The sequence below is a fragment of the Podarcis muralis genome, chromosome 5 (genome assembly GCF_964188315.1).
Source record: "Podarcis muralis chromosome 5, rPodMur119.hap1.1, whole genome shotgun sequence".
In the NCBI taxonomy this organism is placed as follows: Eukaryota; Metazoa; Chordata; class Lepidosauria; order Squamata; family Lacertidae; genus Podarcis; species Podarcis muralis.
The window spans coordinates 88,062,143-88,088,421 of NC_135659.1; the positions used below are offsets into that span (position 1 = coordinate 88,062,143).

At 46.3% G+C, this 26,279-nt stretch overlaps 1 protein-coding gene and 1 long non-coding RNA gene across 2 annotated transcripts in view; one reads left to right on the plus strand and one right to left on the minus strand.

Moving 5' to 3' along the window:
- Positions 1 to 26,279, minus strand: part of APCDD1L (APC down-regulated 1 like) — a 50,917-nt gene continuing 24,638 nt past the window's right edge. Inside the window, exons 2-4 of the mRNA XM_028735300.2 lie at positions 11,315 to 11,489; positions 8,285 to 8,843; positions 1 to 3,525 (exon numbers count right to left, since the gene is read on the minus strand). Coding sequence (XP_028591133.2) covers positions 2,755 to 3,525; positions 8,285 to 8,843; positions 11,315 to 11,489 — 1,505 coding nt within the window. The 3' untranslated portion in view covers positions 1 to 2,754. The remainder of the gene's footprint in view (positions 3,526 to 8,284; positions 8,844 to 11,314; positions 11,490 to 26,279) is intronic.
- Positions 19,100 to 25,854, plus strand: LOC144327857 (uncharacterized). Its single transcript, XR_013393024.1, has 2 exons — positions 19,100 to 21,063; positions 23,651 to 25,854. It is a non-coding gene; the product is annotated as an uncharacterized LOC144327857 (long non-coding RNA).

The following is a 26,279-nucleotide window of genomic DNA, read 5'->3' on the forward strand; positions in this document are numbered from 1 at the left end:
AGGGAAAAGCGGAAGTACTTTATGTAATTATGTCAGTGCCTATAACAAAATGTAGCCATTTTTAGAAGTTGGGCAGCTGTTTTATATACATGGCTTGGAAAAAAAAGGTTCCCTGTGTAGAAAAAAAAGTTAACATGCTGTAATACATTTTGTGCTTTAAAAATTTGTACATTAAGATAAGCATTACATCTGAATCAGTTAATGCACAATTCCCCACTGATACTTGTATAAAAACCCATCATTAATCTACATATTAGCCAAAAATGTTGTAAATATACCATGTAAATTGTAGTTGCATAGCTGGAGGGTTTTTCTCTCTCTTTTTGGGGGGTGGGCAGGCTAGTTCAGTGATTTGGAGAAGACACACAGTCCCAAGGAGATCTGATTATTTTAGGAATCTACTCTATAGCTAAAAAGGAGTCAGTGGTTTTGAGACAATACAATGCCATGCACATTAGCCTGAGTTACTGAAGATTGTCATGGTTGTTCTTTCTCCCTTAAGGATGTTTTTAACGCATAGCTCCTTATTGCCAGAAAATAAAAATTGCCTCATAGAATGCAACGGCTGGAACTCTACAGCTCCAAGGAATGGCTGCCAAGCAAGTTTTGATCAGACGAGAAATCACGAGTTTTCGCCTGTTGCCAGCAGCTGTGTATTTCGGAGTTAACTCAATTGGATGTTGCTTTGTTGACTGATTAAGAGAGATGAAGGATGCCAGAAAACTCATACTGGGTTATTTTTCACAGTGGAGTAGAACAGCTGAGGCTGTAAACAAATGCCCTCTTGAGCATTTTTCTGTTTACCAATAGCTGTTATCTTTCTTTGCAGGTGTAGTAGGATAATCAGGTATGTGGGGCAGGGTGGGAAAAGTCAGTCTTCACAAAAGGAAGGCCGCAGCTCAGTGGTAGAGCATGCACTTTGAATGCAGAAGGTCCCAGGCACAATCCCTAGCGTATCCAGGTGGGGCTGGGAATGCCCCATCTAGAACTTGCCAGGTAGACACTACTGAGAAAGGCGGACCAATAGTTTGACTTGGTCTAAGGCAGCTTCCTATGCTTAAATCTGGCTTGCACAATTAATTGACCTTATGTGAACTGGTTTCTTCCAATCCCAGCACCTCGGTTGAGTTCCACATACATGGCTAAATGAATTGCACCTTGTACCTGGTCTGGCTTTTAAATTGTGACTGTCTTTAGCATTTTATCGTCTTTATTCCTAAGGACTAGATTCACGCTCTTTTTCAGAATAACCAAGGGCCTCATATAAACAAATCCACGACACCTACAAAGCAGACATTGTGGCCAGGTTCGCACGTAATGCAAAACCATTGTTTTAACACTGCATGAGCAGGAAGAAGCCCAGGCAAAGCACCAGGCTTGGCAGGGCTCTCCTCTCTCCTCCCACATGACCAGCAAAAAATGCTTTTGCCTAGTGTTTAGTTTCGCCTTCCGATAATCCTGGCTTGTCATGCCATACAAAAGAGAAATGGTCGTTCAAAAGAAACTGGTCCATTAAGCAAGCCAGCTTCGTAATTTCTTCTTTTGACCTAAATCCCTAAGGAACTTGAGACTTGGCTACCTGGAAAAGACTCCTTATCCCATTTAAACCTTTCTATTCACTAAGATCTTTGGAGGAGGTCCTTCTGCCAATGCCATGACCTATATTAATCCATCTTGCAGCATCCAAAGGCAAGGGCATTTCCTTGGTGGCTTCTACATTGTAGAAGTCTCTGCTCTGAGATAAGGCACGTACTGCTAGTAATGACTGTTTGAAACTGTGTTAAAACTCTATATTTATTCACCCATGCATTTTCAGGCTATTGGCCTGCAGTTGTAGCTATTTCCCTGCCTAATGTATTTGGATAATTGATAATTGTATACTGCATTGGAATTTACTTTTGAATTAAAAGGAGGTCTAAAAATATTTGAAACGAAATGTTTCGAAGTTGGCCTGTCTTAAAAATGACCAGATTAAAAAACAAAACAAACCAACAACTATGGTCCCTGGTTTGCTTGAGAGAACAAGGAAATATTAGCGTGAAGTAAAACTAAGCTCCTACAATCTGCCTGCTTGTGCATATTAACACTGCGCTATGGTATAGCTTTATGTGCAAACCCAGCCTCTGGGGTTGTTCTGTGCTGACCAAATTTACACCCTCACCTCCCCTGTTTAAGATAAGCAGTTGAATATGCAGGTACATTTCCTCACACATGGTACATTATATGGAAGCTGGATAACAGGATCCCCAATTCCAACTTTTATACTATTAACAGTTTGTATACATTGTGAACAAAATAGTAAATGATATGTCTCTATGACGCTAATCCAGAGCAACGAAACTGAAATTGTCCCATGAAAGCAGAATTGCTTCTTGATACATGAGAATTATTATTTTTTGTTTGGGTGGGTGGGGAGAAGAGGGTGCAGGTCTATCCTACACCTATTGAAACGGGCCATTCTGGTGCGTTAGGTACAATTTAAGCCACCTGATCAGAAGCCGAAGGGTGCCCTCTACATCAGAGACCAAGCGGCCCAGTTCAGATGCCCATCTCCATACTTAGGCAGGTATGAAAGGGGAAAGCACATCCAACAGGCGTCACCTATCATTAAGAAAAAATAAGAGTGCGTATTGGCATGGTAGAAAACGAAACAGTTTCCCCAGTGTGCTCATTTTGTTGTGCATACATGTAAGTCTGAACGCTAAGGTTGTCTGGATTCCATGCAGCAGCTCAGTGACCAAAACATCTGGGCTTCTAGTCCCACCTGACCAGATGCACAGCTAGAGATGCTAGCAGGGTTGCCCAAGGCAGTGTCTTCAGTGCCCCACTGCTGTTGCCCTCGCCTATTCTTCCCAGGTAACTTGGCTTGACGTGCCTCGCTAGGGCTCCTGAGGGGCCCCCGCACTGGACGAGAGGGGCCTGGTAGGATGTGGGCCGCTTGCTGGGTGTGCTGGGGCTTGACCCATCGGTCGGCCTCTCCCCGATGAAGAGCAAGCTGTGGTCCTTGGCATCCTGCTCGACTCGGAAGAGTTCGTACTCGGTGTGGGGCAGTCGGATCCCCAGTGCGGCGCATCCGTTTGTGTGAGTCACGTCCAGCTCTTGCCCGACGCTCCAGGCACCGGCTTCTCCGCAGCTCCCAAAGCTGGAGGAGTTCAGCATCGCCACAGTTACGGGATCCATTGGCGTCACCCGGGCACGGGTCACCTTGAAGACGAGTTCGGTACCTCCTCGCACAATGAGGGACGCCGCTCCCTGGGTATAGTGGCCGAGAGCGTAGACGGTGAACGTCGGCTGCTTGCAGAGAGGGTCGGAGTAATGGTGGTAGTAGCCTTCCCAGCTGCGGTTGTTGGCGTGGAAGATGAAGTACCTCGTGAGGAAAAGCACGGCCGGGCGGACCTCGCAGCGAGTGCTGACCCAACGGCCGCTGAGCAGCATGGGGAGGTCCGGTTTGAGGGGTAATACAGGCGGGTGGTGTTCGTCAGCTCGGTATATAATCCCGCAGGCAGGGCACGGCTGGATGTGATGCTGCGGGAAGGGAAGGAAAAGACAAGTTCTCAGCAAGGCTTTTCACTGCTTGTTTAAAAACAGGCATGTTCCTCACCAAGGGAAGCTGCATTCTGCAAAGGGGAAGGAAGAGATTCTGCAGAAAACGTTAACTTCTGTTAGGGCATGAAAGTCTAGTATGTGAGGGAGGGAGCAAGGCAAAACTGTCCTTTTCCCTGGTTGTACCAGCCTCTTAAGGACGCGGGTGGCGCTGTGGGTTAAACCACAGAGCCTAGGACTTGCCGATCAGAAGGTCGGCGGTTCGAATCCCCGCGACGGGGTGAGCTCCCATTGCTCAGTCCCTGCTCCTGCCAACCTAGCAGTTCGAAAGCACATCAAAGTGCAAGTAGATAATTAGGTACCGCCCCAGTGGGAAGGTAAACGGTGTTTCCGTGCCCTGCTCTGGTTCGCCAGAAGCGGCTTAGTCATGCTGACCACACAACCCGGAAGCTATACGCCGGCTCCCTCGGCCAATAAAGCAAGATGAGCGCCGCAACCCCAGAGTCGGCCACGACTGGACCTAAGAGTCAGGGGTCCCTTTAACTTTACCAGCCTCTTTGCTCTACTATTAGTAAAACATGTTTGCTGTTTTATTATTCTTCTCCGACCAAAAAAATTAAAACCAAACATATAGGCTTAGATTTTAAGGATACAAAAGACCAGGGGTGTGGGAAGGTGCTTAAAAGACTGCAGGGGGAGGCAGAGACCCACAACAACAAATGTAAATTTAGATCTCTCAGCAAATTTAGGAGGTGATTTGGGTCTCACCAGCTCTATCCTTTGCAGGAGGCTCATAATGACTTATTTAAATTATCTGGCAAAATATAAGATGCAGCTACTTTTACTGGTCTAGGCTAAATTGTGAAATCCTGCAGGTTTTAGTATTTGAACGCCAGATAGGTGCCATCAAGGAGAAGGGTGGGGTGGCAAATACAGATTTTTTGTATCGAAACATCAGAAGCCTGTGTCGGAATTCTACAGGGCAGGGGAAAGGTTTAACTTTTCAGAGTGGTATCTGGTAGTTTATTTAATGGTATAAAAGCAATTTCCTCTCTGCCCCACTGTGAGGAGCTAGCCTCGTTTAATGTGGAAGTAATGTACATATTTAGATCTGACGTACACTGGGGGAATATAACCCGAAATGTTTCTAAGTCAGCATTAAAATCGTGTTCCTGTACTAATTATAGAAATGGGCAACATAACAATTTACAGTGAACCGTATCTGCTTTCATAAGCCTGGGTTGCTGCATACGGTTGATTTCTGAAAGACGCCAGCCGTGTTTGCATGGGAATGAGATTTCTGTAACTCTGCACTTAGCAGGCAATTTGCATGTGCGCTGACTGAAGTCTGCAATAACCAAGCCATTTTCAACTCGCCTTACCACAACTGTCACTCTCGAGGAGCGTTGACGGTACACAGGGCATTGCAGCTAAATATTCCCAGCCTTTTTATTTTTAAAGCAGGAAATACTTTAATACTGGGAGATAATTTCCCAAGAGTGGTTTTTCTTTAAAACATATTTAAGAGGAAATCAAAGACGTTCCTCTGTGCAGAGCAGGGGGCTTGGAAGAAACCTCTGCTCTTTGTGATTGGTTCTGACCCACCAGCCGCCGGCTCTGGAGCAATTCGGCTGACTTGGTGGCTGATCTCGAGGTCGGTAAGTGAGCTGAACTTCTATGGGAGTGCAAGAAAAATGCAGAGAGGCAATTGCTGCCTTACACTGGCCGGGCTATGAACCCCAGATTATTTAGACTCCAGTTCCCATCACCCTGATGGCACCTGCAGTCCAATATCTGGAATGTACCAGGTAGGACGCGGGTGGCGCTGTGGGTTAAACCACAAAGCCTAGGACTTGCCAATCAGAAGGTTGACGGGGTGAGCTCCCGTTGCTCAGTCCCTGCTCCTGCCAACCTAACAGTTCAAAAGCATGAAGCGCAAGTAGATAAATAGGTACCACTCTGGTGGGAAGGTAAACAGCGTTTCTGTGCACTGCTCTGGTTTGCCAGAAGCGGCTTAGTCATGCTGGCCACATGACCCGGAAGCTGTGCACTGGCTCCCTCGGCCAATAAAGCGAGATGAGCGCCGCAAGCCCAGAGTCGGTCACAACTGGACCTAATGGTCAGGGGTCCCTTTACCTTTGCATTTTACCAGGTTGGAAAGGCAACAGTGTGCAACAGTTAGCTCTCTGTTGGATACTTGGGAACCTGCGGTGGCTTCAAAGCCCTTTTGCTGTTTGCAAAGGGCTTTAAGGCAGCCCCCATGCTCCCATTTCAGCCTCTGGAGATTCTTATCCAGATCTACTATCCACAACCACTCACTAAATAAAAGGAGAAGCGTGGAGTTGCTTCAAAGAGTGCTTTTGCAAAGTGCCTTATTAAACACAGGCTCAGCAGCTGATGAGTGGAGATGAAATCCTGTTCCCTGATGGGCTAAACCCTCTCCTACTCATCAGCTGATGTCACTGACGGGTGTGAGGAAAATTGCCTCATGGAAACTGGAACCTCCTTGGCAGGCCACAATTGGCACAGAGACTGGCTGTTCTCCAATCTTGTTCTAGCCTCAAAGAATTTATGCTCCTTCTGACCCTTCTCCAAAGCTTGCCATAAACTGCCGTGCCCGTCCTTTGAATTATCTGCACATGCAAGTAAATACAAAGAGGGAACATACAACACTGTTGGGCCATGTAGTCTATGTAGCTCAGAGTAGTCTGCACTGACGCGGACAGCACCTCTCCTACCTCTCCTTGCCCTTCCCCGCGAGCAACCGGGAAACAAACCCAGGACCCCTTTGCATTCTAGAGAGAGTAACACACACACACACACACCGGAGCTACTGTCCTTCCCCAAAGATTGGTAGCAAATAAATAAATAAAGGGTGGCCACGAAAGCAAGCCAAAAATCTGCAGACTCCTCTTCCTTGCCAAAAACCCTTTCTCACTTCCACTTATGTGAAAAGGGGGCAAGTGACACTGTCTAACTCTCCCCAGGCAGTGACATCATCCGCCAGCAACAAGCCGCGTAGAACTGTGATCTGATTAACTGCAGCATTGCAGTGAAGTCACTGTATTTCAGCGCACCTCAGCTTGGGTTTTAAATTAATTTTTATTTTTTTAAAAGAAAGCAATTCGTGTTTACCATCTGGTTTAGCTCATACGTATATGGTTTTGGCCCAAGATAACTTGGCTTTAATGCCAATCTGAGCATGTGCCTCAGAAAGGTGGTTGTTTTTCGTCCTTCGCCTCTCTCCTTCAAGAATCCCAGTGGCTGCAATATTGTGTAGGGGGGGGGACTGCTTTTCCTCCCCTCTCTTCACCTCAGCCCTGACTTTGGTCCCATCTGGCAACGGTCATGAGCCCTTTCCCGCTCATTGCTCCTTGTCCTATCTTGCAGTTCAATCACATTTCTCAATTGATTAGTTATGATTTTGATTAAAAAATACGCTCTGGGCATGAAACCAAGCTCCTGACAAAAAATTGGGGGGTGGGGGTGAAGAGAGAAAGAAACCAAGGCCGGCTTGTTTCAGCTGCACTGGAAAGTTGCGTTTCTGTATATCCCAGGCCTGCCGCCCGTAATTACATTCAGGGCTATTTCCTCTGGTAATGGCATTCTCTGCTGAGGGATAATGGTTTATTGGATAATGTTTCTCTGCCCCCCACCCTTTTCCTGCTCCTCTTTTTTTCATATGAACTAGAGGAGGACCAGTCAGAACTGAGACCCATAAGGTAACATCAGTGTCCACTGAGCCTGCCATCCCCTCCAGACCAGGGTTTAGGGGAGTATTATGATTCTTATTAGGGACACGGGTGGTGCTGTGGGTTAAACCACAGAGCCTAGGACTTGCCGATCAGAAGGTTGGAGGTTCAAATCCCCGCGACGGGGTGAGCTCCCGTTGCTCGGCCCCTCCTCCTGCCAACCTAGCAGTTTGAAAGCACGTCAAAGTGTAAGTAGATAAATAGGTACCACTCCGGCGGGAAGGTAAATGGCATTTCCGTGCGCTGCTCTGGTTTGCCAGAAGCGGCTTAGTCATGCTGGCCACATGACCCGGAAGCTGTACGCCGGCTCCTTCGGCCAATAAAGCGAGATGAGCGCCGCAACCCCAGAGTCGGTCACGACTGGACCTAATGATCAGGGGTCCCTTTACCTTTATTATTATTATTATTATTATTATTATTATTATTATTATTATTATTTATTTACACCACGCCCATCTGTCTGGGTTGCTCCAGCCACTCTGAGCGGCTCCCAAAAGAATATTAAAAACACGATAAAGCATCAAACATTAAAAACTTCCCTAAACAGGGCTGCCTTCAGATGTTTTCTACAAGTCAGATAGTTGCTTATTTCCTTGACGTATGATGGGAGGGCGTTCCACAGGGCGGGCGCCACTACCGAGAAGGCCCTCTGCCTGGTTCCCTGTAATCTCACTTCTCGCAGTGAGGGAACCGCCAGAAGGCCCTCAGCGCTGGACCTGTGTCTGAGCTGAACGATAGGGGTGGAGACGCTCCTTCAGGTATACTGGGCCGAGGCTGTTTAGGGCTTTAAAGGTCAGCACCAACACTTTGAATTGTGTTTGGAAACGTAAATCTGAGGGGCGCAGTCCTTCCTGGGCAATTTTGTAACGGCCAGGTCTGATCAAGGTTTTGGGAACCAAGCCTTATGAGGAACGGTTGGGGGGAGTTGGGTATGTTTTAGCCTGGGAGATCCCATCTGGCCACATTCCCACATGAGATGTACCCCTTACCATCGCATTCTGCAGGGGGCGCTGGTATCCTGTTGGCCGATAATGGAGCCTCTCCGACCACTCCGTGTGGATGTCCCCCAGATACAGCTCCTCCACCTCCCTGCTCCCCTGGCTCTGCTGAAGGAACAAGGGCTGCTGGTACTTCTCCACTCGTACAAGGCTGAGTTCGTGCATGGCAAAGCCAAGGCCCGCGGTGCAATCCCGCTCTGCTTTGGCACTCAGGAGCTCATAGAGGGCACCGGGAGCCCAAGTCCGCCCAGCCGGCGAGAACCCGCTACAGTGCTCTCCCCAAGTCTGGTTGATGCGAGCCACTGTTTCCCGCATGGCCCTCTGGCTGTGGAAGACAATGCCAACTTTGTGGAGGTGGTAATCTGCTTCCGTGGCTCCCCTGGTGATCCAGGAGGCTTGGCGGAGCCTGACTTTCCCTTTGATGACCAAGGAGTAAGAGGGGTCCTGGCAGGAAGGGTCCCGGTAGTAGAACTGATAGGCTTTGAAGAGGCGGTTGGCGTAGAACATATAGGACCGGGTGAGAAATTCAGGTCCTGGACGTACCTCACACCTGAGAACGAAGAGGGACGTTTTGGTTAAATTACAGCCCTTGCAATACATCTCCCCTAATATATACTATATTGATGAATGTGCTAGAAAAACGGAAACTTCATTACTTGTTTTCTGGTTGTTGCATAACTTGGAGCTCAAAGGGAATTCCAGTTGGGAAAACACTGACAGATTGTCACAATAGGGATGGGCTGCTATGGCTCAAGAATCACGTTATGCCAACAAATGGTTGAAATATGTGGCATACTGGAATGAAATATGGTCATCTTACTATCTTAGCTTAGGAGATTTTAAGAACTGGGATGGGGAAACAGAATGGGTGTGTGAGAGGGCCTTTTCTGTGGTGGCCTCCCTTCTGAGATGCGTCTGGGTTTGACACTGTATGTATACAGTTCAACATCAGAGACCTTTTTGCAGAGACCTCTGGTGGTGGAAGATGGGATCATAATTTATTGTTACATGGTGTATTTGAACTGACCTGTACGTAACCTACTCTTAGACTGTGTGGTGAAGGGCTGGCTACGAAGGTCCATTAATTAACAAATGTTTTATGCATTTTTCCTTGAAGATATGCAATGTTTTCATTAGCATTTTGAATTCAGGGCATCTCAATAATGTCTTTCAAACGGAACATTCATATTCTATGATTGAACAAACAAGGCAAGGCAAATTGGTGTACCATATCTAATTTGATATAATTCAACCAACAACATTTAATTATCTGAATTAAATTTCCTTGGTCATAAAGGAGAGCCAGTGTGGACCACTGCCTAGACTAACCCCATGGGTGCTACCCAATGCTTCTTGGAGGAAGGATGCAGTATTTATTTCAAGTACACAAACTTCTTCTTTTTTAAAGCAGCAACCCCTAAATCTGTTATGGAGCTCTCTGCAACCCTCCAGAGCAGATTTTACAAGGCATGCAGGGCTGGGAAGTTCCATTGCAAAGCTAAAACTCCTTGCACAAGTGGAGCGGTTTAATTGGATACCACCCATGTAAACTGTCCCCCACCCCAAACTGAATGCAGCCTAATGACCACATATTTTGGCTTACCAGGTGCTTGGATCCCCTGTGCCTGTTGTTTTTTTTTTACAGCCCCAGGTAGGCAATATCAGCAGCAAATAGGTTTACCAAGTCTCCAGTGGGCAATCCCATATGGCTAGTGAGTAGCAGATAGTTACAAGTTCGGCAGGGCCTGAGTTTTATTAAGTTCTGGTGCTTCACTTTGGGCAGACCTTATAGAGATTGGCCCCCTCCAGAGGATAGAGAGGAAGTCAACATAGTGCTAAACAGATGGCTCCATCAGCATTCCTGCTTGCCTCATGGAACAATCTGCCCTTTTCACACAACTTGTGTGCCGTTCCAGGGCGAGACTGATATATGCATAAATATGGACAGATACCGTCCTACCTACTACTACTACTACTAATAATAATTTTATTATTTATGCTCCGCCCATCTGGCTGGAGGAAGGGTTGATAAAATTATTGGACTTAGCTGAGATGGCAAAGTAAATGTGTTTAATCAGTGAAAAATCATTATTGATATTTATTAAGAATCAGAAACCCTTTATGCATGAACTTGTAATACCTGGATTTGAAGATTGAAAAAATATTGGCTTATAGAAAATAGAAGAGTCACAGAACTCCCACTCCTGATTTAAGATTTCCAAATTCTCTGTTTAAGGATTATTTTTTCTATAAAGAGAAACAGAAAATAAAGTCCCCTGGCCGCAAGGAGTCATGTACAGGCCCCACGAAGAGAAGTGATGAACAAAGTACACACTGGAAATATTTCCTAATAGACCATCCTCTAACATAGAACTCTGCTTTAGTGTATTAGTGGCACTGTTAGATTTGGGGCTCCGTGCAATTGCCAAAGAAGGCAAAGCAATTTGGAGCTCAGACATTCACTGTCTTTCAAACTGGAATAAGCAACAAAAGAAAGACATGTTTTCTATTAGTCAAAATTCCCCACCTGCAATTAAATACACAAGAGATAGTGTATTCAACAGCTTTTATATATATATATAAACATTTTGTTGATTTTCACAAAATTATAAACAAAACAAACAAATAAACAAACAAACATGGATCATAACCTTATTAAAATTACACTTATTATTAACATTGTTAAGCGACTTCCTTGCTTCCCCTTGGTTGAATTTCCATGCACTTCCTTTTAACGGTTTTCCAAATCGAAGTTCTTATAAAATTTAACTAAAACATTTACTATCGTTATATCTTTTAATTTTAAAATTAAACATATTGATTCATCACTTAACTTATATGAAATCCTAAGCCAATTAAGTATCTGCAAGCTATTTCCAATTAATTTAATTTTACATATTTAACTAAATAATTGTTAAATTCTGTCCATTCTTCCTGATACTCCTCCTCCTTCTGGTCGCGGACTTGATAGTGTATTCAAGAACTGCACATTTACCCTTTACACTGCTACAAACTCCTTACCCTGTTGAAATCCAGTGACCTTCCAGCCTGGGAGGCAGGACAGCCGAAATTCTAGCACCATCCTGGAGGTGGCGCAATTGATGCTGGCACTGCGGCTCCCACCGCAGTTTTCCTGGACCGAGCTGGTCTGTGTGAGATGGAGGGACATCCCACAGCTTCTTCCCAGATGTGTAAGCTACAGAGAGAGAAAGAGAGAGAGAGAGAAATCAGATTTTTTTTAAAAAGACACACATATAGGTGCTCTCTGGCACAGCATTTCACCTAATAAAAAGCCCACTCATCACAGCATCTGCCTAAAGGCATCCTTTGCCTCTCTGGTAATTTATAGATGCAGAATTTACAGATGCAAAATTTAGCTGCAAAATACACTGCGCTCTCTGTCTTGGCTGCAGTGAAGACAAACTCCTTAGATTTTGTCACTGTTGTGCCCATTTTACAAATGGGAAGCGCAGCCTGAGAGAGAATGAACGAGAGAGACATAAAGAAAAACTTGCTTGCAGCAGATGTTAGGACTGCAACTTTTAATCATTTTTAAAATATTACTAAAAAAATGTGAATTGTAATTAGCACCGCACGGACAGAGTTTCACTTGCACAAATGGACTTCCCTCTCCCCTCCTTGTGCACAACAAGCAGCCATGTTCGCACTGTACGTTTAAAGCATCATGATACTACTTTAAGCACTCATGGCTTCTCCCAAAGAACTCTGGGAGCTGTAGTTTGTGAAGGACGCTTGGAGTTGCTAGGAGACCCTATTCTCCTCCCAGAGCTACAGTTCCCAGCGTGGCTGAGCAATCGATCCCTCATCACAGAGAACTCTGGGAAGTATAGCTCTGAGAGGAGAATGGGGGTGTGTGTCTCCTAACAACCCCCAGGACCCTTAACAAACTATTTTTCCCAGGACTGTTTGAGGGGAGAAGATGAGGAAGTCATCTGTGAAAGCCTCTAGTTTAATAATTGTATTTGCAAAACTTCTCCCACACACATTTTTTTGTGTGTGCACACTGTTTTAATGCATATGTGTATTTGTGTGCACAAATTTAATTTAATAAACTGATTGGTTTCAGGTTTCTTCAACTAGGCAGCAGCCCCATTATAGGTTTTCATGATTTGTGTTTTTGGTATACCCTTTCTCTCTCTGAAAGTTTATCAAGTGGAAAGGTGAGATATAAGTATTTTATATGAAAGAGATTAAATAAACCCATCCGTCTAATCTGTGGCACAACAACAACAAGGCTCTCTCTCCTTGGATGTCTAGCCAGGTGGCTCTAGATTAAGATTTCTTTGCCTCTGTGTGTGGTTCTAATTTACAGGATACATAACTTTCTAGTACTCAGCAAGGAAGATCCTGGCCATTTCAGTGGGGTGCTGGCTTAGCTCTAATTTAAGCACCAGGATCACAGATCTATTTGCTATCCTCTGGCTAAATATAGAGCAGCTATGTAGACAGTTGGAAAAAAAGCATTTGCTTCCAGAAAGGGAGACCCGAAGGTCCGGGTCTCAAGGAAGGCCAACAGGTGGCAACGGAATCAGTAGCAGAGAAACGTGAAAAGGCCACAATCCCCAAATCTGAGTAGCACCCAGCAGGTCATGAAACAGTTTCTAACACTGCACTGTTGGCAAGAGAACAATATAATTACTTTTTGAGACATGCATAAAATACTTCATTTTTTTAAAATGCATTTTTAATAACATGCAATAACCTAAATATGTAATTGTATACTGAACATCATAGAAATGATAAAAAATATGTGATAATGCATATAATAGATATTACTAGATATTGTTACAGGTCATGGGTGCTGGGGTTTGTGGGTGCAAGTCGCACGCAATTAGTAAAAGTTAGAATTAATCAAGGTTTGATTAAATTGTGCCAAACACAGAAAATTCTGGGTGAGCCAGGCTAACTGAGCAGGGCCAGATGAATGTAAGTAAAGTCCATAAAGCACAAAGACCAGCAATGGCCCACCAAAGAAACCATCAAGAGAGAGTGGACGCTGCCAGACCAGGAGGGGAGAGCCCTCCTTCCAGCTGTGTGTTGCTGGGAAGAGACCAAAGGGTTGCAGGATTTCGGTGTGGCTGGCATAAGCGAATAGAAAAATTGCCAGTTTTGCAAGCAGAACACGATGCGGGCTGGAGGGGGAAAGCTGCAACAAAGAGATGCAAGATGGCTTTCTGCTGTTCTCTGAATGCCGTGCTGCGCCGGAGATGTGGAATCCCATCACGTGGGTTCAGGTTGTAGATACAGTCGTACCTTGGAACACCTTGCGAGTCGAACGTTTTGGCTCCCGGACACAGCAAACCTGGAAGTGAGTGCGAATGTTCTTTGGAACCCAAACGTCCGACACGGCTTCCGCAGCTTCTGATTGGCTGCAGATTGGTTTTCCAAACATTCTGGAAGTCGAATGGACTTCCGGAACGGATTGTGTTTGGCTTCCGAGGTACCACTGTAAGTGTAAATAAGCAATAGATCACTGTCTCTCTGTTGTGCCTCATTCTCCCCAAAGGGAACGCAGACTCTGGTAAACACACCTGCAACCCCTGGAATCTTCCACCTGGAGATTGGGGTTGGCAAGTAACAATACCATATAAAACAGTGAAGAAGTGATTTGATAATACATTTAAAATACTGTTAGAAAGCCTAACAGTATTTTAGGGACGCGGGTGGCGCTGTGGGTTAAACCACAGAGCCTAGGGCTTGCTGATCAGAAGGTCGGCGGTTCGAATCCCCAAGACGGGGTGAGCTCCCGTTGCTCGATCCCAGCTCCTGCCAACCTAGCAGTTCGAAAGCACATCAAAGTGCAAGTAGATAAATAGGTACCACTCTGGCAGGAAGGTAAACGGTGTTTCCGTGCACTGCTCTGGTTCGCCAGAAGCGGCTTAGTCATGCTGGCCACATGACCTGGAAGCTGTACGCCGGCTCCCTCGGCCAATAAAGCGAGATGAGCGCCACAACCCGAGTTGGCCACGACTGGACCTAATGGTCAGGGGTCCCTTTACCTTTACTAGAAATCCTTTATGGTGTGTCTCTGGGGATCTGTTGCTGGGGCTCATGAGAAGGAGAGGAATGTTGCAATCAGGCTTGTGGGTTTCCCGTAAGCATTGGGTTAGCCACTGTGAGAGCAGGATGCTTGGACCAGGTGGGACTCTGGTGTGATCCAGCACGGCTCTTCTTATGTTCTTACAGTTAATGTCTGTTTCCTCATTTGTTCCCTTCCCAAAGCGAGGTCTAGGGAGACCCCCAAGTTTCTGGGAACATATGGCTCCATCAGCCATTGCATGCAGCAAGACATTTTAAAAGGCTGACTATTTTGGTGTGCTAACCAAATCAAGATCCGAGTTACACAAAGCTCCGCAGCGGCCAGAGTGGAACTATTAAAAGCTGAGCGCGCGTACAAACAGCACCACTTTGAAACGTGTCCAATAAACAATCCCGTTTTAATTTAATAGGTTTCTAGCCTGCCCGATCTCTAGACACTCCCCCCTCCTCCCAACCCTGCCTCCTCTCCCTTGCCAAATTTACTGCTGATGGGCAACAGCTGAATTGCAACACAGGAACATAAAGCCTTTCCTGTTGCCCTTTTACAAGGACAGTAATCTTGTCACTTACCTAATTTCCTGTAGCAGCGGATGTTACTGGCTTAGGCAATGGGAGAATAGGCAGCCAAACCAAGTCTTTAACTTGATAGTTTTGAAAAAAAAATACACAACTGAAGTCTGTGGGGCTTCTACTAGTGGAAGAGAGATAGTGCCCTAGTCTCTAACACCCGTGTCTTTTTCTGAATAAGCTTTTGCTCCACGTTTTCCATCATTTGAGCTAGCCCCCTGCCACTCCTCCTCCTCATTATTATTATTATTAATTATTCTCTAAATTTGAATCAATGTAGAATAATGGACAAACTATGGACCAGGACTAAGGAAGCTGGTTTTCACATTCCTTTTGGGCAATAAACCTTTCAAGGTGGCCCCAGACCACATTTCGGAAGTATTTCTCTTTCAGCTTATATTTGCCCATCTGTAAAATGGGGACATTAACGAATTTGATTTCTCTCTGCCATAAACCGCCTGCTGGTTAGGATTCTGAAAAATGAGGTGGGAGCTGTTGCTAAAACCACGAGTTCTGTAACCTATTTGAATGTCTTGCGTTTGTTTTTTACCTGCAGCAGGTATCTGTTTTTACATACATATGTATAGAAATAATTTTTCTCATGGTTTGGCTTGTTTGCCTTATGAATGGAGTGTTAATATGCCACTTATTGTACCTGTTTACATGGTTTTTGGAACTTTTGTATATTGTTGGTTTTCTCTGTTTATTTTTACTACTCCACACAAACACACACACACACACACACACACACACACACACACACACCCTGCCTGCTCTGGGATTGAAAATATTCAGTGACAAGTGGGTTAGAAATACTGTAAATAATAATAATAAAAAAACAAATGCTATTTTGATGGGCACTTCCTGTAGATTGGCCATATATCCTACTATGCCTAGGACTCTCTTTGAAGTGCTGTTAAAGGACAGTCTTGTATTTGAAGGAACCCTCTGTTATTTGAAGGGCTGTCTGGTCCAAGTCCAGTTAAAAGACAAAGAACCATAAGAAAGAGCCTTGACCAGGAGTCCCCAAACTAAGGCCCGTGGGACTCGTTTATCTGGCCCACGGTAACCCCCGCCACCCGCTCTTACCGGCGCTGTGCTGCGCGGCTGCCCACTTCCGGGTTGGAGGAGCACGGAAATAGCTTGTGCGCACACGTTTGGGCACGCACTCCCCTGCCCTCCGGCCCATTGCGCAATCGGCGCTGCAGACACCGGTCCAAGGTCCGGTAAGTTTGCTGACCCCTGGCCTTGACATTGCCAGTCCAGTGTGGTGTAGTGGTTAGAGTGTTGCACGACAAACCAGGGTGCAAACCCCCACTCGGCCAGGAAGCTCACTGGGTAACCTTGGACCAGTCACTGCCACTCAGCCTAACATAGCACCACAGGGTTGTGGTACAGATTAAATAAGGGGAGAACTATGCATGCTGCCTTGAGCTCCCTGGAGGGACACCGTGTTGGAACATTGTGGGAAATTAAACTGGTGGGTGGCTCACAGTGGCCAGCAACCTATATAGGGAACAAGTGGGGGGCAGCAACCGCAGTGGGTCCTCTTGGGGTTTTGGAGGCCCAGCAGCCTGTCCCAAGATGCTGGATCCTGCCACAGGCTGTGAACCCAAACAAAGACTTTATTTTACTTAAATGAGTAAAAATATATCCCCGCTACAAACAGTAATAAAAAAAGTCTCAACGTGCAGCGCTAATGGACCAGAATCACTTACTGTTTACATCAGTATATACACACTTGAATCAGTGTAGTTATTCCAGATGTTTACTAGTGATGGCTTAGCGCCGAAATGTTTGCGCATGCTAACATTTCTGAGCCAATGCGTGGCGCTGCTCTTTGATTGAATCCTTATTATGTCTCCTTGGCAGAAGCACCAAGCCGGCATTGTTTTGCATCACAGACACTTTGGCAAGATAATCACAGGGCTCCGACACATTGAAGAAGGGAAAAGGTTGTGCTTTCTTTCTTTCCTAATAGAAGATAAGACTTGGCAAAGGGAAAAAAGTGAAAGCGCAACCGGCTAAGATGTTTTTACTTCTGGGAGAATCTGTATTGCATTGTGCTTGTGGCAGTGAAGCTTCTAACATCGACTGACTGAAGTGAGAATGCTCATAAAAATTCCAACTGGTCAAAGAACAAAGCTCAGAGAATATTTGCAGTCCAAATTCTTTCAGGGGGGAAGGATTGTCAGTTTGGCTGGGACAGAATCCTCAGGCAAGCTAAAGGGACAGGAGAGGCAAGGAAGTCCAGAGGCAAGGTGGCTGCAGGAAGGGAACAGAGCAGGCAATGGACTGAGAGAACAAGGCTCTCAATGGCTTCCAGCAAGGATAGATTTAGTTCAAATCCACTGCCGGAGCCAGTGAATCAAAAGTGAAGAAAGTACATCTGGTTGGCTGTTGTGAGAACAAGACGCTGGACTGCATGGGCCTTTGGCTCTTCTTGTGCCCTTTGGATGGAGGGCCAGGAAGCAAAGCGCATGTGCTGGGCCTGGGGGTAACCTGAGCAATGCGGTCCAGGTCCAGTCCCGAATCCAAGGGCTCCGTGAGGAGTCAGTCCGACAGGGCCAAGGCAGGACACGAGGCAGAAAACCAGGCAAGGTCAGGCACAGGTTCTGGCAAACAGCAACGTTGCTCCCACAACCTGGGGCGGGGTCCGACAGCCTTTTATCTCTGAAGGGGTGATGGCCAGTCCTGATCCCCTGGTGACTCACCTCCGTTTCGCCCGAAGGCGAGCACTCCTCCTGCAAGTACTCAGTTCCCTCCTTCTCTCAGACTTTAGTCTCTGCAGCTCGGGAGATGTCGGTGGGTTACTAGACCCCGGGGCCGCCTCAGCCTCTCCTGACCCAACCAGTACTGGAGCAGCTGTAAGTGATTGCCCGGCTGAAGGCAACGAGGTAATCCCCGCATCTGGAGCCAGGGCAGGATCAGGCCCCTGACTGGGCCCAGCTGGTGCTTGTTGCAGGGGAACCTGTGCAGACTGGGGCTCTTCAGAATCAGGACCCAGATGCCGCTTGAGGCTAAGGATCCGGTTCAGACTGAGACTCCTCTGGTTCCAAGTCCAAGCCCGAGTCCCAGCCATCACAGTGCAGTTAGTATAGGCCCTAGCAGAGCTGATGGACCTGGGCGCACAACTGCCCCATCAACTGACCTGGCCATCTTAACAAAGGCAACGCATTCCAAGAAACAATGAAAGGTGGGGTTTCACATATATGGAAGAGATAGGGATGGAGAAGAATTTTGGAAATGGGAGAGTTGGAAATGAACTCCTCCGATTTCAGAAATCACCAGGCCATTAAGGGCCAAGTACAACCTCAGCTCCTAATGGTTCAGCCCCAGCCTTCTTGCCTTCCAATTTTCCTCCTTCTACTGGGGGAGAAATAACAGCAGCTGAGGCTAAAGCCAAGATCTGGAAGCTGCCTTATACCAGATCAGACCATTGGTCCATCTAGATCAGGACTGAAGAGCAGCGGTTTTAGACAGCCCTTCCTAGAGGTGCTGTCGATGGAACTTGTGACCCTTCCCTTCCCCACAACATGAACGCTGGGGGCTTAAAAAACCCCAAAACCAACCCTCCCTTCTCATTAGCTAGGAGGAATGAAAGAAAGAAGAACATCTCAAATTTAAGCTAAGGGCCATTGTCTGTTTTTCTGCAGTCAGTAATGACTTTTGAGCCCAAGACTCGTTTTCCAGAAGGAATAATTTTATAGAAAACAATGGTTCCTAGATCTGGAGGGTTCAAGCATGTTTGAATGCTTTCATTTCAGTGAGCTGGCAATGTAGAGAGAGCTTTAGACACCTTTAACTAACGCTGTCCCTTAACCAGATTAAGTCTGGGAAATGTTGGCATTGCAGGTTTGGAGAATTCCTGGGGAAAGCGAGAAAGAATCCAGAGAATACTAAAAGGAAGAAGTCCCTTTTGGTAGGATAAAGGAGTTTTAAGCATAAAGCTCTCTGATACAAACTACTGAAGTGATAGTAGAAATCCATGTTGGACTTCCAGACTTCTCCACAAGGGGGCAGTTTAAGGAGAAATGCTCACCAGGAAGCTGTGATGGCCAAAGGTCACGATGAGCATGACTTTTAGCACACCAAGAATGAATATAAAGGAAAAGAAGATATCTGAATGAAGGTGATCATAAAGACTTTTGAGTGGTGATTATTCCGAATCAGGTCAATGTTCCACCTAGTTTAGTAATAAATAATATTATTATTATTAGGTGCTGAGGATTGAATGGAATGGCTTATCTGAAATCCTGAACAAAAGCACTCCATGCTGCAACATTTTGTTGCAGGGCCCCACTTGTACCTATCGACTCTCTTAAATTGCTGTTAAAAACTGTGCAGGCACGAACTTGAGACCAGCTCTTTCAGCGCTAAGCACACAAACAAACACTAACAAATACAAAGTCTGATGGAATAATTACACATCACAGACATACAAACATACCACAAACATGCATTTTGAATCCCCACAGGGGGAAAAGACAGCACTGTGGGTGTTTAGATTGCCATTTTGAATGGAAAAGCAGGGAAATCATTAAACTGTAGCCTCCCTACTCCAACTTGACCCTTTCCAAAGTTGCTTTTCTCTAAGTGGAAAATCAGCTAGCAGGCTTGTCACACGCAAGTGCGAAGCATGCATTTTATTTTATTTATTTAAAATATTTATATACTGCTGTATCATTAAAAACATATCACATCAGTTTACAACAGTATAATAAACCTAAAACCAAACAATAAAATCATAAAAAGCTTTTTGAAAAGGTAAAAACAATTATCAACAGTCCAGTGTGGGGGATGTACTCCTAACTGCCTGCACAGGCCTAGAGGACTAGAAAAGTTTTCAGCAGGCATTTAAAAATTGGCACAGAAGTTAAATCCTTAGATAACCCACAGAACCACCAGGAAACACATCCAGTTGTTATGTACTACTCCAGCTAGTGGCTGCGACAATGTATATTTATTTAACTAAAAATATTGTTATTTTGCCACTCCACACTCCATAGGGTGGCTGGGAACTGGACGGCTGTTCCACAGTGGGCAACTGTGTGGTAAACTTAGGTTGACCCCTGGGGCAAGGAAAATGTTCAGAGCCCCATTTTTAATTTAATTTAATTTTTTTTTGGGGGGGGGAGCAGGGGGACCAGGCCACCATAACAATACGTGGGAGAAGTGTGTGGCACAAGGAAGGCTGAGAAAATGGGCTGAAATGTCTGTGAAGGAAAAATAACTGAGGTGGGGAGGTAGCCCTACTTCCTGACTAAAGTTCAGACAAGGGCCTAAATAACTGAAAGAAAAGTAACCACAGAACAAGAGCAATTCAGCTGGCAATTAGGAACAGGATGTTTTTGCGCAAAAAACTGTTGTTGTTGTTTAACTTGAAGGAAGGGACGGTTTACCTCTGTCGCAATATAGATTGCAATATAGATTGCCTGAGCAGCTTTGGCTTTAGATTCCAATAAAGATTGCTTGAGCAGGTTTGGCTTGTGACACTGGCCAAGTAAAGAATAAGAGAAGCCACGTAGGCCCAAAAGACAGGGAAATGGGTGAGGAACATGCTTAACGTGATTATCCTCCTAAGGTGTACCTATAGGTTGGCAATTGGTGATTGGTGGAAGGAAGGTGTACCTATAGGTTGGCAATTGGTGATTGGTGGAAGGAAGGTGTACCTATAGGTTGGCAATTGGTGATTGGTGGAGAAATGTGTACCTACAGTATAAGAATGCCTGCCAAATGCCATGTATTTACAGCCAGTTTTCAGGAGCTATCCTGCTGGTTGTCTCTGTGTACAGATTATCTCTGTGCACAGATTTCAATAAACTCTTTTTCTCCAAAGAAGATTTTGCTTTCCTGGTACTTTTGTTCCCTCCAAGGTCCGGGGATGGCGAGGCTGATGGATCCCTAGGTAAATAAGGCTTCATTTCTTTGGGGGCTCGTCCGGGATAAGCCTCCCCCCCCCAATACGGACCGGAGGGCCAGGCTCAACCAAGGTGAACAGCTCAGCAGCGTTCTGCAGGCTCCCGTGCGCACCCCACCTGTTTCGTGGGGGGGAGCCAGCCACACTGTTCTGGAGTGGAGACATCTAGTTGAGGGAGAACAAGAGGATGGCGCCGAGGGGACAGGTCCGCAGCGGAAGCAAGGTAAGCCCAAGGGAAAGGGCGAGGCCTGATCAGCCTCACCTGGCCGTGGCAATAAAGGTGCCGCCAGGAAAAGGGAACTGGCCGTGGTAGAAGTGTGCCAGTAAGGTTAAATAAAAGGGAAACAGAGGAGAAATTATATTGCTGTGATTTGTATGTTGTATGTTGCATGTCAGATACTCCGGTGATTGAATTGTCAAGTGTGGGCCGGGGTATTAGTGCCCCTTGGCTGGGCGATTGCAGGGTTGTGCATTAGAGTGCCACCAGCAAAAGTTTGGAACAGAAGAGGGAGGGATATATATATATTGTGATTTTTGGTGTATTCTGTGTGGTGTGTGTACCGGATACTCCAGTGTTTGTCTTGATGTGTGAAGGTCAGGGCTTAGCGTTCCCCTTGGGCAATTGCAGGGTTGTGCATTTTCTGGCAGGTCTGTTGTGTGTGAAGTGTGAGAGAATTTTTACTGTGAATAGGAGCGGGGTATCTGGAAGAAATGGGTTCTGGCCAAAGTAAAAGCACCCCTTTGGAAGGCTTTTGGGGATTCAAGCTGATGAGGGGAGGATGAGGACATTGTGTGAATTAGATTGGCCCACCCAAAAGAATAAATTGGCCGTCCACCAGGACCCTTGATTTGCAACTCATTAATCTATTAGATCAGAACATTTTGAATGTCCATTCTGATCAAATCCCCTACATTTCCACATGGAAGACCAATGTGGAACAGAACCCCCCCCCCCCCGGCTGAAGTCATGCTGCCAAAAAGTCTCAGGCAGCCGTATCTGCTCAGTCAGGAAGACAGGAGGACAACCCCCCAGTCCTCCAGGATTTAGAGAGGGAAGAAGATAAAGTTTTAATGCCCCCACTGCCTTATGCCCCGGCAACAGCCCTGGCACCACCCCCGCCACAGGGAGCAGATGGCCCAGCCCCAATCCTGTGGACAATGCATTGTTAAACCTGGGCGAAGATGGAGAAAGGGAGGAAAGAGAAGAGGATGATGAGGATGAGGCATTTGTAGGAAGATTGATTAAGTTGACAAGTGATGGAAAGATATGAACAGAGGAACAGGCAGAACGTTTGAGAAAGTATGTGGAACCTTATGCAGAAGAAGTGGACGTCAGTCCCCATTTGTTAAAAGCAGCAGGATGCATAGGGGAACAGAGAAGAATGTGGCAGAAAGAGTGGGGAAGGCAGTGAAAAGAGTGACCCTCCATAGGGCACATGAAGCACAGGAAAAGGGCGCGGCCAGAGTGATGCCTCTCCATAGAGTATATGACCCTCCGGCCCCCGTGGGACCTGATGGGGTGGTGCCCAATAGAACTTATACAGTTCAACATGTCCCCTTCTCTAGTGCAGATGTTTGTAATTGGAAGAACCAAAACCCTTCATTTGAAGAAAACCCTGTCAAAATCATTAAGCTGTTTGAGGGAATTTTTTAAACATACAACCCCACTTTTTATGATGTGCAATATTTGATGGATGCCCTGCTAGCTACAGAGGAGGATAGGCGAATTCATGCTGAAGCCCGAGCACACATGAGAGTGCAAGGGACAGAGGAGGCCCCTGGAGCCTACTTAAAGAGGCTGAAGGAAGCCTACCGCCAGTATACCCCTGTGGACCCAGATGAGGCTGCCAACGCCCCAATTCTCAAAGTGGCCTTTGTAGCCCAGGCAGCGCCCGATAAAATTTAAAAAAAATTTGAAGGTTTTTATGGGCCACACCCTTGAATGGATGCTGGAACTAGCCCAGACCACTTATAATCAGAGGGAGGAAGAGGCCCAGAAAAAAAAAAAGGAGAAGTACCAGGCAGAGAAGTTGATGGCCCTGAAGACGGGAGGTCCACCGTTGGGAGAAACCGCCCGGGGAGGAGGGCGAGGCCGCTTAGGAAAGAGTCAGCGTGCCATCTGCCGAACGGCACGTATTTCCTCTCCTAGGCTAAAATGAGGAAATGTCAGATGCTACTACTACATCCGCGTTAGAAATTCCAAGTCACCACAGCCCTCAACCCAGCTGCCCTATTACCGGTAGGAGAAGGTGAGGAGCCCACGCATGACTGCATTGAAGTAATGGATGAGGTGTACTCTAGCAGACCTGACCTTAAAGATGAAGCAGACCCCCAGTGGCCATCACGGTTTGTGGATGGAAGCAGCTTTGTTGAGGCTGGACACCGGAAGGCAGGTTACGCAGTGGTAGCCCTGGAAGACCAGGTGATCGAGGCAAAGCCACTCCCACCTGGAACATCAGCACAATTGGCAGAAATAACAGCGCTCACCAGAGCCCTAAACCTGGCAAAGGGGCAGAAGCTGACAATGGACCAGCCTTTGTTCACTCAGTGTTGCAGGAGTTGGCTAAGGCACTATAACTGAAAGTTGCATACAGCATACAGACCCTAGAATCAGCCATCCAAGCTGACACAGGAAACTGGGTCTAATTGGGTGACAATGTTACCCCTGGCATTACTCAGGGTCCATAGTCTCCCATTAAGGTGTTTGGGAGACCAGTCCCATATGTTAGAATGTTAACTCCATATGCTAGCCAAGATATGCAATTGAATAATTAAGTCCAGATATTCTTCCGAGTTTTCTGTCTCAACAGGTGGACCCAGGCTCGCAACCCCTGTGTGTTGGCTGCATCAGTTCGAGCCAGGTGATGAAGTGTGGGTAAAAGATTGGGCACGGACGCCGCTACAACCGTGCTGGAAGGGACCTTATACCGTCCTGCTCTCCACACCCACGGCCGTGAAAGTTGCCGGCATTACCCCTTGGGTCCACCATACTCAGTGAAGAAAGCCATTTCAGACTGGACAGTTACACCAGATCCAGAGAACTCCCTTCGGCTGACTATCTCCAGATGCCTGGCAGACGACCGCTCTGCTGATATCACACCGGAAGCTGATATCTCAACGCACAGCTGAAGAATTGGATGGGAGGGGCGCCCGCGGGCAGCGTCCCCTACGTGAAAACCCGTGCCGGGACTAATCCAGGAAGTCCACCAGGTTCTACTTTCATAAGGACTTTCTCTTTTCTTTTTTTTCTGTTATATTCTGTATTGATTTGCTCTATGTCCCACAGCCCTGACCCCACCGAGCCATACCGCCCTTACTGGCCTGCTGACCTCTGCTATGACTGGTTCGTCTTGCCGGTGGTAAGAGATGGCGTGCTCATTGGCTATTGGAAACAGGGGTTTGATGAGGTTACCATATTGAAACATCCCGCTTCCCCGTTGTGGCTCCTCTTCCACACCACTATCCAGCACGCGTGGGTAGTGCTCCTACGGGAAGTTGCAGAGACGGTCGAATTCTATCAAGTTCTGGACTGCTCTTGCTGTTGGGGGGAAGTAACCAACTGTCATCCGGGGGGTAGAGCACTGTACCAACCTCATTTGATAGACCAGGTCCTACTCTTAATCCAGGCAATAGATGGGACAGAACCTATCTTAATGCAAGTATTACAGGAGTGGGAGCCTTAACCAGGTGTGCATTGAAATTGCTGAACAAGTGCCAGTAAATTCTGCAGCACCACCTCTGACAATCGTGGTGGCTCGAGCCTCCCAAAATAAGAATTGCCACCCCAGGATTTCAGCCTCCATATGCCCTGGTCAGTAGGGAGGCAGCACGAGAGTTCAATCCACCCAACAGGGTTAGTAGAAAAGTTGACCCACATAGTGGGAGCATCAGCTCACCGGTGGGCTCTCATCCTTGAGGCTCAACAGGTAATCGGGCACAAATATCAGTGGGCTCTTCAACAATGAGCACACCCCCTGAATATTGCTGGGAGGAACCATGGAGTGATTGGGGTTGGTGGATGGGAGTTATTTCAACTGCCCTTGCCACATGGATGTGTCTCTTTTTCTGCTGGCATGAGCGTCATAGGCTCTGCGGGAGACGACGGCCCGATCCTTCTATCCCCTTGATGATCCTCCTAGTGTTCCTCGTTCTCCTAGTTGCAGGAGACAAGGAAGGTGCTGCACCTGGTGAACATGGTCAGATGGAGACTAGGTTATTGAGTAAAATATCAGCATTTCGGCCACAATTGACCACATGGAAACAATGATAGCTGAAAACCCGCTAAAAATTACAGAAGGTGATCCATGATCCATGGAATTGGTTATATTATTGGCTCCCCGATGGTGGTTGAATCAGGCATATTATGGTATTGACAGTACACTTATAATCCTTTTGCTTTTCTGCTTCTGTATTCCCTGCTTGGTGCAATGCTTGCAAAATATGGTGCACAAAACAATGTCGCGCATGATGGGTCCCCGAGTGATAGCTTTGAGGCGTGAATACCAGCCTATTGCCTTGGACGAGCCAGAAGGCTGTCCAAAAGAAGAGGAGGGAATGAAGGAAGGGACGGTTTACCTCTGTCGCAATATAGATTGCAATATAGATTGCCTGAGCAGCTTTGGCTTTAGATTCCAATAAAGATTGCTTGAGCAGGTTTGGCTTGTGACACTGGTCAAGTAAAGAATAAGAGAAGCCACGTAGGCCCAAAAGACAGGGAAATGGGTGAGGAACGTGCTTAACGTGATTATCCTCCTAAGGTGTACCTATAGGTTGGCAATTGGTGATTGGTGGAAGGAAGGTGTACCTATAGGTTGGCAATTGGTGATTGGTGGAAGGAAGGTGTACCTATAGGTTGGCAATTGGTGATTGGTGGAGAAATGTGTACCTACAGTATAAGAATGCCTGCCAAATGCCATGTATTTACAGCCAGTTTTCAGGAGCTATCCTGCTGGTTGTCTCTGTGTACAGATTATCTCTGTGCACAGATTTCAATAAACTCTTTTTCTCCAAAGAAGATTTTGCTTTCCTGGTACTTTTGTTCCCTCCAAGGTCCGGGGATGGCGAGGCTGATGGATCCCTAGGTAAATAAGGCTTCAAACTGATCACTTTAACTTATAAATCGCTTTCTACGCAATCATCTCAAGGCAATGTGAAATTAGATCAGCGAAACAGTTTTTAGGAAACCTAAAACAGCAGTTACGTTTAAAGCAAAGTTAAAGAGGGCCTTCTTGGTAGTGGCGCCCACCCTGTGGAATGCCCTCCCATCATATGTCAAAGAAATAAACAACTATCTGATTTTAGAAGACATCTGAATGCACCCCTGTTTAGGGAACATTTTAATGTTTGATGTTTTATCAATCACTACATTATTAGTAGTAGTAATAGTAGTAGTAGTAGTAGTAGTATAATGTTGGGAGCCGCCCAGAGTGGCTGGGGAAT